The 17,117-nt window shown below is 38.9% G+C and overlaps 1 protein-coding gene across 6 annotated transcripts in view; it reads right to left on the bottom strand.

The window, feature by feature from the left end:
* The window catches only part of POU2AF1 (POU class 2 homeobox associating factor 1), a 137,537-nt gene that overhangs the window by 31,135 nt on the left and 89,285 nt on the right, over positions 1–17,117 (bottom strand). The window contains exon 1 of one of the 6 annotated variants that reach the window (XM_039496690.1): positions 11,771–12,162. The exons of 1 other annotated variant lie outside the window; for it this stretch is intronic. In XM_039496690.1, coding sequence (XP_039352624.1) covers positions 11,771–11,786 — 16 coding nt within the window. In that variant the 5' untranslated portion in view covers positions 11,787–12,162. Of the gene's footprint in view, positions 1–11,094; positions 11,226–11,770; positions 12,163–17,117 lie in introns of those variants that run through there. 4 more of the 6 variants (XM_039496692.1, XM_039496698.1, XM_039496694.1 and 1 more) reach the window with 4 other exon arrangements.

The following is a 17,117-nucleotide window of genomic DNA, read 5'->3' as shown; positions in this document are numbered from 1 at the left end:
TTAAGGATCAGAACCTGACTCTAACAAAGAAGAGAGTCCTGGCCCCTGACAACTGAGGAATCGGTAGCTGTAACCTGAAGAACTATCTGAATATTAAACAATATATTTGAAATTAAGAGCATTAAAAAAGCACTTTCTGTTTTATATAGTTCATTTACATATGCAATGATATTATTTTGTACTTTAATGAATTTTAATTACATGCCAGACTCTGCTACCACTGTTCATGCTGGGTGAAATCCTGGCTCCATTGAAGTCAGTGGGAGCATCATGGATTTCAGCTGAGCCAGGATTTCACCCCTTGAGTAACTGCATTGATTTTAGTGGATCTAATTGCAAAGTAGGTTAATACGCAGTTTGAGTAAGAGTGGCACTATCTGACCCCAATCTTTTTGGGGTTTTTTGGGGGGTGAGATGGAAGGGGGAAGACGACATTTACTGTAAAAGCTGATAAATATACCTATTCACAGTTTCCTGTGTCAGCAACCAAAAACCTGAAAAAATATAACAAAGTCTGCAGAACATATTTCAGTTCCCCCAGAGCTGAAACAAAAATAATGTTAGTGCAGCTGCTTTTCCACTAGTCAAGTATATACCATGTCTGATCTTTATAGAAGTACCCACAGAAAAATGACTTTCTGCTTTGGTGCACAGTTCACTGTAGAGCAAAAAAATCTGATCATTACGAATTAAAAGTGACATGAGGAATAATGACATTCCCCAAATTCAGGTAAGTTCCTGATTCGAACAAACCTAGGCACTTCATTCTTCACCTTTTGGTGAAAGGTTTATCTTAAAACAAATGTTCCCCATTGTACAATGTTCAGACAAAGCAGCATTTTAGTTGGTTGCTCATGACATGTGCTGTAAATGAACAAAGACACACATGAACAAATTCTTTTAAAACAAATAAAAATACTTCACTAAAGTGGCAACAAGATGAGTGCAAACAATGAGCCAGATTCACTATGTGTTCCAGCTGCTTTGCACAACTCCTGTAATGAAAACAGCCATAAATCCGGCTCATACAGGCACTGAAGCCAGGTTTGCAGCTGCTTTTTGTGGTCAGAGCAGTGCAAACCAGCTATGGTCAATCCAAGCCCAGCAAAATCAATGGGAACCTTTCCATGGCTGAACAGCTTTGTAAGATTGCTGAATGTAAATATATTTCAGTTCATTGCAATTCTCCATAGCCTGTTCTTATACCAGCTACTATGAAGCTACTATGTGTTGTATATCAGTGCTCCTTTCATCAAAGTTATTACTCACGATTTTGTTGAACATTTTAATGCTGACAAACACCCAACACACACACAGATCCCAGGGTTCTGGGCTGTCACTCAAAATGATTGACTGTTACTTCAGGCTCAGCTTATGAGAACATTTACCAAACCCACTAACCCTGCTGGATCTTTGCACAGACTGACAATAGAAAACAATGATAATACTGTTTTACTACAGATTTCTGAAGAATCTTCCCAGACTGGTTTCCAAAAGAATAACAATTGAGCACCTTGAAGTCAGTGCAAAGATTCACATTGATTTCAATGGACTTGGATCAGGTTCTTATTGCAGACTAATATGAGCTCATAGTTACAGGTAACATATTTATCTCTTCTCTACCTATTCCTCTCCTTTTTTAGACTTATATTTGGTGGGGGGAGCAGATCTGGCTCTAGTGTGAGTCTTGGCATTGAAGTCAGTAGGACTCTTGCCAATGAGTTCATTCGGATCAGGATCAGGTCTTAGATCATGGGGTTACAGGTGCTCAGAGAACATACTGTGCAAGAAAGCTTGGCAAAGAAGGGAGAAATGCTGAGCAGATTAATAGCTCAAGCAGCGATATTGTAAAATTCTGGGCTTCAGTTCCTTTGGCTCCCTGTCCTTTGGAATCTTTATCTCAGGTATGTCCATAGCTCCTAGCACCACATTATCCAAGTGCTGAATAAGAGGTCATAAAACTTGCCTTTGAATAAGAGCCAAGTTAACTCTGCAGTGAAGACATACCCTATGATTTGTCTATGCCATAGCACCAGCGAGAGTTTTTCTGTGCAGTCAGTTCTGCTTCTTAACAATCTACATACGCTAAATGCTAACATGCATATTGGTGCTTTGAAACCAGCACTGAGAACTTGATTTTTTAAATTATTTTTTCTTAAGAATTAAAACAAAACTCATTTTCCAGCATCCTGTCTCCAATCAGTCCCAAGCTGTGAAGGCAATTAATGAGAAACAGCTGCATAAAAATTGCAAAGGTCAAAAAGCATGAAAAGTTTTAGCTCTCTGAATTTCAGACTAATATTATTGCCCTGCACACACACTACTCAGTACAATTTCCCATCAAGCCAATTTCCACTCTGAAATATACTGCATGCCTGACTGACTGCAACAGCAAATGACACACTTCTCACAGTTTCAGAAGATTTAGTGTTTCTTTACTCACACTCTGGCATATGACAAACTTATCAATTTATCAAAGCAACCGGTGTAAATATTTTTCTTCTTTTCTGTTGCCTCTCCAATATAATCAAAAAATTACAGAGAAATACAATGGCAATCTTTTCTTATTTGCAGTAATACAGAAGAGCAAACAATAACTGAATAACCAAAAATTCCAGGCTTTCAAGTAACAGGCTAGTCTGAGATTTTGGCTTGAATCTTGAAAACTGCATTGCCCAAGGCAGTCTGCTGATACCTTTATTCTACACTGAACTTTAATTTTTTAAAAGAAATCACGCTTAGCCTTGGATACAACACAACTTTTATGCTCTGTCTGCAATCACAATCTGCTTACAATAATATAACGATGCCTCTTTAGCAGTATTTAAGTAATGGGGTAAATACTGTATAGTGTATATAATGGGGTAAACAAGTGTCAGACTTGTTCATGTCCACACTTTATGTTGGTTTTGGATATTGAATCCTTTTACATATTTTTAAAAATACTATTAATTATTCAAACTAGTAATACCATTTTTGTATTTGTTGCTGCTTTGGGTTTAGTATACTTTTAACTATTTAACTATCAACTAAGTATTTCTGTCAGAGTTGAATTTTTTCCCCCTGAGTTATCGATATTTTGTTTCGCAATGTATCTGGTTTAACAAAAGGCCGTACTGTTCCAGTGGAACTCAGGGAAAAGACTTCGACACTGATAAAAATATCTCTCCAAAAAGTTAAACAACTAGGCAGGTGACCCTTTTTACAGGGCTTTATTTAATCAACTCCTCTTGTATTTAAATAAAGTCTTCCTAACCCTCCACAATTATTGACCAATAAGGACCTGGTGTTTAAGGCACTGGACTTGGATTCTTGAGATCCAGCTTCAAAACCCAGCTGTGCTACAAACGGCCTGTGTGATGCTGAGCAAGTCAACAAAGGCCAGATTTTCAAAAGATATTTACATGACTAAAGATGCAGATAGGTGATTAGTGAGATTTTCAAAGGTATCAAAGCAGGTTAGGCACCTAACGCCCATTGGTTTCACTAGGTGCCTACCTGCACCTTTAGACCCATTTGAATGCACATAAAATAATAATAATAAATGGAACATCCGCTAAAGAGATGTTAAATTCCATCAGGTCCTCTCCACAATGTAGCTGTCAGCCTGGGCGTGTGATGGTATGCATCAGGACAAGGATTCCCCTTGCGGTGACGGGAAAATATCACCCCTCTGGTGAACCCCTAGCCAATTATCCCAGTTTCTACCAAGGTGCACTTTTGGGGGTAAAATTCTATGGCCCATCCTCATTCTTCTATCTTCTTGGTCAGCGGGTCTGTGGTGTTACTGGAACCCCAGAAATGCAGTAATCTTTACACGCTGCGAGAGGCACTAGGGAGAACAGGCATCCTCGCAGGGCCACTCAGGAAGGAGTTTAGTGAGTTAAACTCCCCTCCCTTCTCCTCTCAGGGGTTTCATGAGTGTCTTCTTCTGCCTCATGATCTGCCAGGAATATTCAGGAGTTGGGAACTAATAAGCACCCTGCACTGTTTGCTCCCAGAATCAGAGAGGATCAGGATTTACTCCTTTGAGACTGCTATAGTAGGACTAGGCAGGGTATCTAGCCAGTGTCAAGTTCTTTACACAGTTCCAAGCCAGATTCTTCAAAGGAAGGTGTAAACCCTCATGGTGTGCTGGGCTGATGGGAGATTTTCTGACTGGCCTCAACAAACAACATCCGGCTCCTTCGTTAATGTGCTACTAGGTAACAGATAACAGGCAGGAATATCCCCGCTGCATTGTACTGACCAACAGAACTGTGTGATGTCATCTGATAAATCATGAACTCACTCAGAAGATAACTCATCTGTGCTGCATTTGATTATCAGTTGATTTATGGTCCTGTCAATGGGTTTTCTGTCCAAATTTGACATTTCTGCTTCTCCTGGAATGCTGGGATAATGTGACTATCACAGCTGCAGCTCTGCATGTTGCAACCTGTCTGCAGGAGTCAACAAGAAGCACTCTCTGTGCATCTGACACATTCTAGCTTTCCCATGAAGCATTACAATTATTTTTGTAAGTAATGCTGACAATTAGAGCTGGATAGGAGTGGATTATACCATGGACTGTTTGTCACACTATGGGCGGATACTTCAATAAAAATGTAGTTAAATGCAAAGTGCTAAGCAAACATCTGGGCAGAGTATTTGCTCTACAATCAAAAAATCTTGAGTGAGAGGGAAGGAACCGGAGTGCTGGTTCATTGCACAGTATAAGGAAACAAACTTTGGAGTCCTCTGAGCAGAATTAGCACTCTAAATCAACAGACCAAACATCTGACCTACCTTAAAAGCAACAGTGTACTTATGGACAGTTTTTGGTTGGATCTCATTCTGATCTCTTTGGTGTAGATCAGGAGTAACTAGTGAAGTTGATGGAGTTATATTAGTGTAAAGCCAGTGTAAGTGATACCAGAATCATGGCCAATCATAGAATCATAGAAATGTTGGTCTGGAAGGGACCTCAAGGAGTCATCAAGCCCAGACCCCTATGCTATGGCAGGACCAAGTAAACCTAGACCATCCCTGACAGGTGTTTGTCCAACTTGTTTTTAAAAGCTTCTGATGATGGGGACTCCATGACCTCCCTTAGAAGCCTGTTCCAGAACTTAGCTACCCTTAGAGTTAGAAAGTTTTTCCTAATATCTACCCTAAATCTCCCTTGCCGCAGATTTAGCCCATTACATCTTGTCTTACCTTCAGTGGACATGGAGAACAATTGCCCACCATAGCCATTCTAACAGCCTTTAACATATTTGAAAACTGTTATCAGGTTCCCCCTCAGTCTTCTTTTTTTTCAACACTCAACATGCCCAGTTTTTTTTTATCTTTTCTCATAGGTCAGGTTTTCTGAACCTTTTATCATTTTTGTTGCTCTCCTTTGGACTCTCTCCCATTTGTCCAAATCTTTCCTCAAGTGTGGTGCCCAGAATTGGAGACAGTGCTCCAGCTGGCGCCTCCCCAGTGCCGAGCAGAGTGGGACAATTACCTCCTGTGTCTAAGACTACAGTTAATAAACCCCAGAACCATATTAGCCTTTTTATGTAGCTACAGCACAATGATGACTCTTATTCAGTTTGTGGTCCACTATAACCCCCAGATCCTTTTCAGCAGTACTACCACCTAGCCAGCTATTCCCCATTTTGTACTTGTGCATTTGACTTTTCCTTCCTAAGTGAAGCACTTTACACTTGTCTTTATTGAATTTCATCTTGCTGAATTCAGACCAATTCTCCAAATTTTCAAGATCATTTTGAATTGTTAACCTGTCCTCCAAAGTGCTTGCAACCCATCCCAGCTTGGTGTCATCTACAATATCCTGGGGTTTTGTTGTTGTTGTTGTTGTTGTTATTTTAATTAAGTGATTACAGGCACTGTGAAGATTGGTAAGAACTAAATTTGGTCTATTCAAGATGGGCCTTGGATTCTAGAGGGTGTACATATCACTGTTTCCTATCTGCTCCGGTCTGCTGCATTCTAGTGAACATGCTGAATACTCTAATTTGCAAGAATCCTGCATGGTGATTACATTTAACTTGGATACAAGGAAGATGATGCAGACTAACAAAAGTAATCTTAACTTTTCTTTTACACTGATAGAGTCTGAGGCTACAGAAAACTCTGCAGAGATTTAGGATGCAATTTGTAGAGCTTGTTGAAGAGGTCTGCTGTTGTAATGGCTGCAGAGGGCAGCAACATCATGCATGAGGATATAAAAGGTCTAAGCCAATGCATGTTGAAGTCAATGGGAACTGGTAAAAAGTAAGTGCAATTTTTCAGAACATTGGAACTGATATTACAGATGGGGGAATTGAGATACACTGATGGGAAGAGATTTACCCATAGGTCTCACCCTCCCAACCTAATCCCTAGCTACAGCCCATAATATTGTTTCTATTTTAGTAAAACAAGCTTTCCATTTAATCTCTGATGTGGTCATTCATAGAGCCTGACACCTGGTTTGTGAAGCACTGATGTGCTTGATTCTTGTGCTATCCACCTTTCCCAGAGTGGTGTTACCAAAACTAAGACTCACAAGATGCAACACATTTTAGTTTCAGCTTTCAGTATCATGATTTGATACTTTCAGAAAGGGTGCTAAAAACCTCACATCTGTTGTGGCGTGCAGCAAGGGCTTTACGTGATTTAAAAGCCATTTTGGTGGAAGCAAGATTGTCAAAGAGGCAAAGTGGAGTCGGGTGTACAATCAACAGTACTTAAGTGATTTAGGAGCCTAAGCAGTCAGTGGAACATAGTGTCTTAAGTCACATAGGTGCTTTTGAAATTCTTAACTTGTGTGCATAAATACCATTTCATTTCACTTGGAGTCGGGTGCCTAATTTTATCAGGCATCTTTGAAAATCTCACCCTTAAATCAAAGAAGTTATTTGAGATGGTCAAAAAATTTCATCAAAATTTCAAATGTTTGAAAAATATCAACCAGCTCTATAAACTATTCACACAGAAATCAATTGTATGAAAGGCATGTTCATTTGGTCATAAAAGTCATATATCATTTCAAACGCATGTAACAAAATGGTATTTGGTGCTGCATTTTTAGAAACTCGTAGTTGCCATTAATAAACAAAAAATAGTTGCAATGAGGGCTGGATTCCATTAAATGTGGGCTTCCCACTTCAAAGATGTGGGAAGCCCGTAGCAGTCATTTATCTTCTGCCATGGGTGGGGGCATGGGCTAGGGTCTGACTTTCATACTAAAATGCACTGTTTAAAGAGTCTTTGCAGGATTGATGCATTGAGGTCCCAATCCTGAAAAGATTTTTTTCCCATGCAGAGTGCAGTGACATCAAGGAAACTACTCCCAGTGCACAAACTTCAGCACATGCATAAGTCTTTGGAGGATCAAGGTTTGACTGTAAGCTGTTTGGGGCAAGGTTAATCATTTTCTATATGTTTATACTGTGCCTCGCAGGAAGGACTCCTGACTGGATTGAGGCCTCTCTCTGTATGGTGCTACTGTGATATAAATTGTAATAATGAGCAAATTCCCTCCAATCAGGCTATGAGCATTCAAATCTGATGTCTTGTGTCATTCTTGCAGTCTCTTCTAATCAGGATGGGAATCATACTGTTCTAATGGTGCTTCCTGTTATCTTGAAGATCTTTTCAATTTAAACTGAGACTTCCCACCTTCCCTGTAAAACCCTGCAGTAGTTGTGCAGAATTCTGTTTGAGTTTTCTTCCACTCTGGTATATAGAATCATAAAATCATGAGTGGTGTGGAGAAAGTGAATAAGGAAAAGTTATTTACTTGTTCCTATAATATAAGAACTAGGGGCCACCAAATGAAATTAATGGGCAGCAGGTTTAAAACAAATAAAAGGAAGTTTTTCTTCACTCAGCGCACAGTCAACTTGTGGAACTCCTTGCCTGAGGAGGTTGTGAAGGCTAGGGCTATAACAGGGTTTAAAAAAGAACTGGATAAATTCATGGAGGTTAAGTCCACTAATGTCTATTAGCCTGGATGGGTAAGGAATGATGTTCCTAGCCTCTGTTGTCAGAGGGTGGTGATGGACGGCAGGAGAGAGATCACTTGATCATTACCTGTTAGGTTCACTCCCTCTGGGGCACCTGGCATTGGCCACTGTCGGTAGACAGGATACTGGGCTGGATGGACCTTTGGTCTGACCCAGTACGGCCATTCTTATGTTCTTATAGGCTGAGCAAACATTTATGTCTCTGACCTAAACATACTAAGTGACATTTCAGCACAATGCCTTTCACCTGATTTGCAAATCCAACTTGACAGTACTCTCCATTCAGGTGACCACTTTGGACAGCTTTAATACAAAAAAGGCTGAGTCACCCCATTTAGTGACATCCACTTGTAACTCTTTGCAGTCAGCTTTTGACTTAACTGTCATGTTCATTTATGTGTCTGATAATTCTGTTCTTTACCATAGCTTCAACCAATTTGCCAGGTACTGAAGTTAGGCTTACCAGCCTATAATTTCCAGGATCACCTCTGGTTCCCCTTTTTTAAAAATCAGTGTTACATTAGGTATCCACCTGTCATCCAGTACAAGGGTGATTTAAGCAATAGGTTACATACCACAGTTAGTAGTTCCGCAATTTCATGATTCCTTCAGTACTTTTGCGTGAATGCTGTCAGATCCTGGTGACATATTACTGTTTAATTTATCAATTTGTTCCAAAACCTCCTCTAATGACACCTCAATCTGGGACAGTTCCTCAAATTTGTCACCTAAAAGAAAGGCTTAGGTGTGGGAATCTCCCTCATATCCTCTGCACTGAAGTCTGATGCAAAGAATTCATTTAACTTCTCTGCAATGACCTGGTCTTCCTTGAGTGCTCCTTCAGCACTTTCATCATCCAGTGGCCTCACGGATCATTTGGCAGGCTTCTTGCTTCTGAAGTACTTTAAAAAATTATTGTTAGTTTTTGTGTCTTTAGATAGTTGCTCTTCAAATTCTTTCTTTGCCTGCCTTATTATCTTTTTACACTTGATTTGCCAGAGTTTATGTTCCTTTCTATTTTTCTCAGTAGGATTTGACTTCCAATTTTTAAAGGATGCTTTCTTGCTTCTAACTGCTTCATTTACTCTGCTGTTTAGCATTTTAGCAATGGTGGCATTTTTTTAGTTCTCTTCCTTTTTTTTTTTTATTTGGGGTAAAAAGTTTGAGCCTCTATTATGGTGTTTTCAAATAGTCTCCAAGCAGTTTGCAGGCATTTCACCCTTGTGACTATTCCTTTTAGTTTCCATTTAACATAGGTTCCTCATTTTTGTGTCATTCCCCTTTTTGAAATTAAATGCTCCTGTGGTGGATTTCTTTGGCATTTTCCCCCTACAAGGATGTTAACATGTATTACATTATGGTTGCTATTACCAAGCAGGTCAACTATATTCGCCTCTTGGATCAGAACCTGTGTGTCACTTAGGACTAAATGAATAATTGCCTCTCCCCTTGTGGATTTCAGGACAAGCTGCTCCAATAACCAGTTATTTATGGTATCTAGAAATTTTATCTCTGCATCCCTTCATAAGGTGACATATATCCAGGTCTCCAGAGTGCCAATCTAGTGCTATAACCACTAGATCATCCTTCCTCTCAACACAGGAAGCTAAAGGAATTAACTATTTATCACAATGACTTTGGAAAAAAGGCAGATTTAAGAGTGTTGTAATGGTTTTAATATCTAGAAAGTATTTATTTAGATTTAAATAAAAATAAAAAATGACACTTAAGGTCTAGCACCCTAACATGTAATTAATCATATAATAAAACGTCAGTACCAAAAATAATAATTTCAAACATGAACTCAACCAGTCAGCCACCTACAAAAATCTCCTTGTTGCTCCTTCATTGTTCTAAGACACATAACCTCAACTCTGCCCCAAAACCTTCTTGAGCAGATGTCAAACAGAACTACAATATCTCCACTGCCCACTCTTTACCTGGTGTAAAAAACCTCTCCACTGAGGAAGCCAGTCAAGGCAGTTGCTGTATCTCATGATATGCTTTGAAATGTCCAATAAGAATTGCTATAACAGATTCTTGCATTGAGAACTGGAGGGGTGCTCTGTGGATGAAGTGACAGGAAGGTATTGCACAAGAGTTGCAGTGTTTTTAAATGGGATCCATATAGTCACATTGTGGGGACAACCAGCCCCTAGTACTGCAGCCTGGTTACTCACAACATAGGCCTGTAATTACTATTAATCTTTAAAGAAGCTGTGGATGTATCAAGGGAAGAACACACCCTAGCAACATTCAGTATGACTATCGTTCTAACTCTACCAAAGACAACAAACTTCGATCATGTGTCTCTGTCCTTGCAGCTGAAATCTAAGATTCACAGATTTCTTAGCTACTAGATTACATTTGACTCTGATCTTGCTGCAATTTGTTTTAGATTGCTGATTCTATATAATATGCACTATTGATTCTGAAAAGAGAAAAAGTTAATGAGAAGAAAAATGTTACTATAGTGCTACCATAGTCTACTACCTGTCATGTTGCAATATAAACTCAAAGTACATGAAAAAAAATAGCTGGAGCTTCTTGCTATTTGATTCTGCAGTCCATAATATAACTTTGAAAATCCACATTTTTACCTAAAGGAAAAAATGACTATGCAATTCTCAAACAAAACAAACAAACACAGGAAAAATATTTAAATCTGTTACAAAGAAAATATGATTAACTGTTGATTATCTCCGAATAATAGGTACAGATAAAACTGATCTTTGTCTACTCTTTGATCTCTAACATAATGGAAAAGAAGGTTCATCTGTGTTCCATGTTAGTCAACTCACTGGAAAATATTTAAGAAATTAACCCTTTCCATTCAGGTATGTTGTGCTATAGGTTAAGTGAATAGTGTAGTGAAAGGTAAAGGATGTTACTATGGTTGCAAAAACAAACATCATCTAGAGAAATATGCCTGGAGACAATAAAAGAATTAAAAGAAACAGTACAAATTTCTACGTGTATTAGAGAAAGAACTAAACTATTTGAGGAAAGATGGGCCCAAATAGAACAAAATGATTTTAAAAACCCACGGATATAACAATACGTATATATATGGTAACTTACAGCCCATACTTACTCAGCTCTGCTCTGTTCCTTATCTTTTATATCTGTCACTCTCTCTTTGAATACTTATGTAAGAGGTTAACTCAGACAGTCAACGATTATGTTTCTCTTTAATAAAAAGTTAGTAACTAAAGGCCAGATCCTCAACTGGTGTAAATCAGCATAGCTCCATTGGAATGCCAATAGCTCCATTTGCAATGAAGTTATGCTGCTTTATACTTGCTGAGGATATGACCCTAAACACATCACTCAGAAGCCGAGATGTAAAGGAAGTTGAAATACTCCTTTGACTGCCCAGTATCATGTTTGGTAAAAGTCATCTCCACATAAAGTCAGATACAAAAATAAGATTGATAGTAGCCTTCATTTTTAAAAATGAAAACTCTGGCAAGTAACCACTGTAACCTTTGACATAATACCTTGCATCCTGTAACTGTTTTTATGAATCAGTCTGCCATTTGCTTCAAAGTGATTACAACAAAGCAGTGATGTTGTCTTGTGTTAATATCCATGCTGGAAAATTAGTATCACACATTTAGTAATTGTCTCTCCTAAACCAGGCACCTCTCAGTACGTGGATATAGTAAAATCTCCCATGCTATTCTAATCCTGACTTAGAGCTATTATTCAGGTGATCTTCATATATCTACTGTAGTTATGAAAAACAAAGGCAATCAGAACTCACTTACATTTTTGCCAGTGCATATTCTGTGGCAGAACGGAGTCTTTTCTCTTTGAAGAAGATAGTGTGGCTTTTTAATCGCTAACTGTGTTTTTACTTCTTTACAAGTGATGTGATAACTGGCTGTCAGAATGTTTCCTTCAGCTTTTTAAAAGCCCTAGGTTCCCGCTGAGCAACGTGATGTCATCACATCCTCCAACCACAAATACTTTATATTTTCCTTTGCTATGTTTTGTTCTTCGCCACATTATGCAGTTTCTCCAAGGCTAGAGTGCGCTGGAAGATATTATGCATAAAAGACACGTTACATCACCTAAACATTTTTTAAACAAACATTAAGGTCCGGAACCTATAGTCAATAGGAGTTTTGCCTGAGCGAGGTCTGCAAGATTGGCCCATAGGATTCTAAAGCAGAAGCACACAAGCATCTTTTAATATGTTTTTTTTTTATCTGTTGTGTTTAGAGGAGCATATGTATGGCCAGACTTCAGCTGGTCTAAATCTGCATGGCTCCATTGACTTCAACAGAGCTGCATGGTTTACACCAGAGGAGGAACTGGCCCTTTAGTGCTCAACTGTTTTAAAATACAAGCCTGAGCTCAGTGTTTTCTCCTGCCTTCCGAGAATCAACTCCCTAGGGTCACTAAATCTGAACTCATGAGGAAACACCTGTAAACACTTCAAGCCTCATTAAACGACGACATCCTCCATTTAAAAAAGAAACCTTGTTTTTTCTGTTTTGTTTTTGTTGAAATACATCATTTCCTATTAAAAAAGAGATGGCCACAGAAATGAGTTACTGATGACCCTAAGTGAGTTGGGGTCCTGAAATCTAGTCTGGGGCCCAACCCTGGAATGTGATGCATGAGCTCAATGGAATTTAAGGAAGGTGGGCACCTCACAGAATCAGGACCCTATTTTGTACCATTTTACAAGTGTTGAATTGGTTTTAAATTTAACAAGAAAAGAGAATTAAATCACATGCAGACTATAAGTTAATATATGTCTATCTCTTTAAAACATTTTCTCTAAGACCTTTCAGTATTAAAAAAAGATAAAGAATATCTGCTTAATGCAGAAATAGGATTCACCACGTCTGCTGTCTCCGAGAGTCCTGATGGTATTATTTAGCCACATTTTGCATAGCTATATTAGTGTTCACAAGCAATCATGCAGTGTAATATCCTCTTTACTGTTAGTGCTTAGTAACAGTATGCATTCAGTTAGCTAACACTGCATAGATAACATGTAAGATAGGGCCTGGTCCAAAGATCACTGAAGTCAATGAAAAACAATGAGGAGTCCTTGTGGCACCTTACAGACTAACACATTTATTTGGGCATAAGCTTTCGTGGGCTAAAACCCACTTCATCAGATGCATGTAGTGGAAAATACAGTAGGCAGATATATATACACAGTACATGAATAGATGGGAGTCTTTCTTTAAATTTCAATGGGGTTTTGATTAGGCCCATAGTAAGAAAAATTCCCTCTCTCTGTTATGTCTCTGTTACCAAAAAAAGTAGGCAATTTCCCCCTTCAGCTAATGGAATTTTGTAGATCATTGTAAGAGCACTTAACTCTGTAATATGCATCAAAATATATGTTGACAACAACAGTAGCCACTTTCTTAACAAGTCAGGCAATTTAAAAACGTGGGACAGATTGTTCCCGCACGAGCCAACAGAAGTTCTGTTTAATACCCGATGGTATAATATGGTCTCAGGAAGTTGCGAGGAGAAGTCAGCTGCAGTTTTGCTTGAGTAAGGAACCGGTCCGAACAACAGTAAAAAAAATCAGAGTATGGTACTTTAAGAAACATATTCTTGACCAGTCCTTCTAAAGAAATTGCATTCTGATATTGTATGACCGCTTTAAATGTCATGGTAAATAAAGTTCATATGCAGGTCCCTTTCAAGGAGTAAATCAAGTATATATGGCCCAAATTTTCAAAAGTATGCACTTAAGATGTCCATGCACATTTGCACACACCCAAGTTATTCATGCAAAATCTATTGTGCATGACTGATTCTGAGATTTGCACAGTCTTATGTGCCTATGCAACTTGCACAAGTATATTGGAAAATACATATGTGCAAATTATATATATTATGTACACACACAAAGTTCATACATAGATACAGATACAGATATAATCTAATTTTAAAATCTCATTGAACTAAATCACCCAAAGTTAAATGTTTTTAAAACATCTTTATATCAATACTTTAAATATCTGAAATTGTACAGTTAAAGACGTGTTGTAGTAAATATCTAAAATGAGGAAGTTGCAAAGGGCATGTTATCCACAGATAAAAACAGCCCAAACTATTCTGGTGTTTGATAGTCAGTCATCCATTTCCATTTTTTAAAACACAGTTATAAGATAAGCCTTTGGTGTATTACCAAAGAGCCCCTCCTCAAAACACAGCCTCACACATTTTAACAGAGAATTTATTTTAGTTTGATGGAAAAATACATTACGAAGCAAAATAAAGGGTCTGCCAATTTACTGCTCTTAATAATTATAGCTTTGTTTCATGTTGAATATTTTACCCAGTGTTTGATATAGAGTGGGCTTGGATAAGAACTAGTTAACTGACCAGATAAAATTAAAGTAATACAGATTGCATGAGAGAAGCAACCAGAAAATATGGCAAAGGTTACATCTTCCGAATTAACGGAGGACATGTGCCTACTGTTACCTATTCAAGTTCACAGCAGCAATGACCCTGAAGGCAGTGGTCATTTCTTTTGGATGCACAACTTGCTCTCTTGAGCCATGCCTTTGTCTGATCAAGTTAAGACCACTGCAATGAGCTCCACACCTTAAAAATCACCCAAAAAATTAAAGTTGGTGGCTCACTTGCAAAGTGGAGTTTCTCATTCTGCTGATGGGTACCACTTTGGGTCACATATCCAGAGACTGAAAGGTTTACAAGCAACATAGTATTTAGATATTATAGCCACAAAGCAGCCCAAACAATAATCAAATGCATATATTAGATTAATAATGTATCATATACAGTGCAAGAATACCACTTTCCAATGGGCTGAGAATTGCATTCTTCCACAGCATATTTAATTGCTCAGTGCACTCCAAGAACCTACCACAGGCTTGCAATAAGCTCCCCCTGGGCAGTTCCTTGCACCTGTTCAGAGCCTTATTGACTTCAGTGGGGCTCTGCATGGGCCCAAGGATACAACTACACAGATCTGCTATGCCTCAGCTTCAAAGATCCCAGCCAAAGGTGTCCAGAGAGAGTACCAGAGTGCACAGAGAATGCTATGGTGCCGTGGAATAATGGGGAGAGAAGAAGGATGTACACCCACTGTCTGGAAGCTCCATTTGCCAAGACACAAAGTCTTTGATATGACCAGGACTCCAATATTCCATTGCTAGGTCTGTGGACAACACAAGAACAATGTCAGTGCTTTGCCAAAATTAGTTCTGAATGGCTGGGCTGCGATCCCACAAAACTTCATACAGTATCCCCAATTCTAAAATTACCACTATGCCAATGATTTTAAAAATAATTTTTAAAAAAATCATATAAGCAGGATAAAATGACTTGACAGGAGGCAGCTGTGCAGTGATCTCAGACCAAAACACATCAGGAAATATGTACCCAGAGCCTAGACTCCTGCTAGACTGCTACTGCAACAGGTGCCAAGAAGAGAGAAAAACAAGAGGAACTAAAAAACCAGAGCTGTACATACTGCACCAGTGCAGAAGCCAGCAAAACAGCCTTGTGAAAATGTTGGCTAGCCAAACATTATAGAAACACAGGAATATGCTATGTTCAGCTTTTGTTCTGCCCTTTGAACCTGAGCGTTATTCCAAAGATGAAGATGTAAAGGCAAAATCATGCTTTAATTATTGTCATATTCCCTGGAAGACAGCTGAGTTCAGTAATCCATTTCTGAAAGAAAATTGCCAGTGTTTTTGAGTGATGTCCAGGTTTTTTAAATCACATCAGTGTTAGCACTCTAACCCGGAAGTACTGTGCAAAAAATATGAATGCAAAAATAGTAGTTTAAGATTTCAGAAAGTCTTGTGGGCTAAAAAACACAAACATCTGCCTCCTAGGGTCTGATAACTAATTTAATAAAGGAATACCTCCTTATTAGGTTGGGTGAGTATTTTAAGGACTGCTACACTTAGAAAAGGTCATTTCACATACTTCTTTTCATCAGTCATATGGGAAGATTGAAGAAATGACTAATTGAGCCTACTGCGAACAAAATAAATGCAGAAATCTGATTGAACAATAATAGGCATTTCAGCTGGCATAGTCTATTATTTATGTGTCTATTATTTCTATTACTGTAGCACCTATATGCTTTGTACATAATACCATAAGAGACAACCCAGGCTCCAGAGAGCTTGTAATCAAAATAGACTGCGCCCATTTAATAGAAGCGGAATCAAAGCACAGAGAAATGAAGCAAACCCAGATTTCTGGAATCCCAGACCAGAGCCACAGGCAATCCTCCCTCTCAGTCACCTTCTGCAGGTGTATGCATAGTCACCAGAGCCAATGGAGTCTCACAGACAGCTGAAGGGAAATCTGGTTCACCAGTAGCCAAGAGCTATTGTGAGTATACAGAGGTGGGGGAACAGTTTAAAAAGGTGAACTGGACAGTTCTCTACAAGTCTTATTTCACACAGGGCCCAGCAAAATCTAAGGCAGGCCCTGACTAGGATTCCTGCATCACAAGGTGGAGACAACGCAGTAGCCAGAATTGTAGCGTGAAGGGCACAACATAGCAGCCCCTCCTGTCTCTTATAGTTAATTTGGTTCATGGTATTTGCACTGTGCAGAAAGAATGCTTTCCCAAACAGGAGCGATCAACCTCCCAAAATTGCTCTTGTCCTGGAAACAAAGCAAAGGTCTAATTCTTGCAGGAACACGATCAAACCGTTGTTCAGAGCAATCTGAAACACAAGGCTGGCTGTCAGGCACTTTAAAGTGCTAAGTGACTTTTCATGCTACATTAAGTGACAGTTTAACAGATAATGCTGGCAAGTTCCCAAACATTTGTACAAGCATTTAAAGCAAAATATTACTTAAAACAAAAATCTAAAATGAAATTGTCCTGTTTCAGCAGAAGCCTGGGGCTCGGAAAGTTAATACGGTGCATGAGTCAAGGTAGGAGCCAGATCATCACATCCAATTAGATACATTTGCTGTGCAGGGAGACAGAGCCTTGTTCTGAGAGAGTTGTAATAAATCTCATGATGACTGTCTGAATAATGCCAGAATTTACTGTGTGCTGAACTCCATGCCCACTACGAGAAATGTGAGAGGGTGACAAAAGCAAATGTCATGGTATGCTTGCCAGAAAGGGGA

The sequence above is a fragment of the Mauremys reevesii genome, linkage group 12 (genome assembly GCF_016161935.1).
Source record: "Mauremys reevesii isolate NIE-2019 linkage group 12, ASM1616193v1, whole genome shotgun sequence".
Lineage (NCBI taxonomy): Eukaryota > Metazoa > Chordata > Testudines > Geoemydidae > Mauremys > Mauremys reevesii.
Note: the sequence above shows the minus strand (reverse complement) of the source record. Positions and strands in the feature narration are given on the sequence as shown.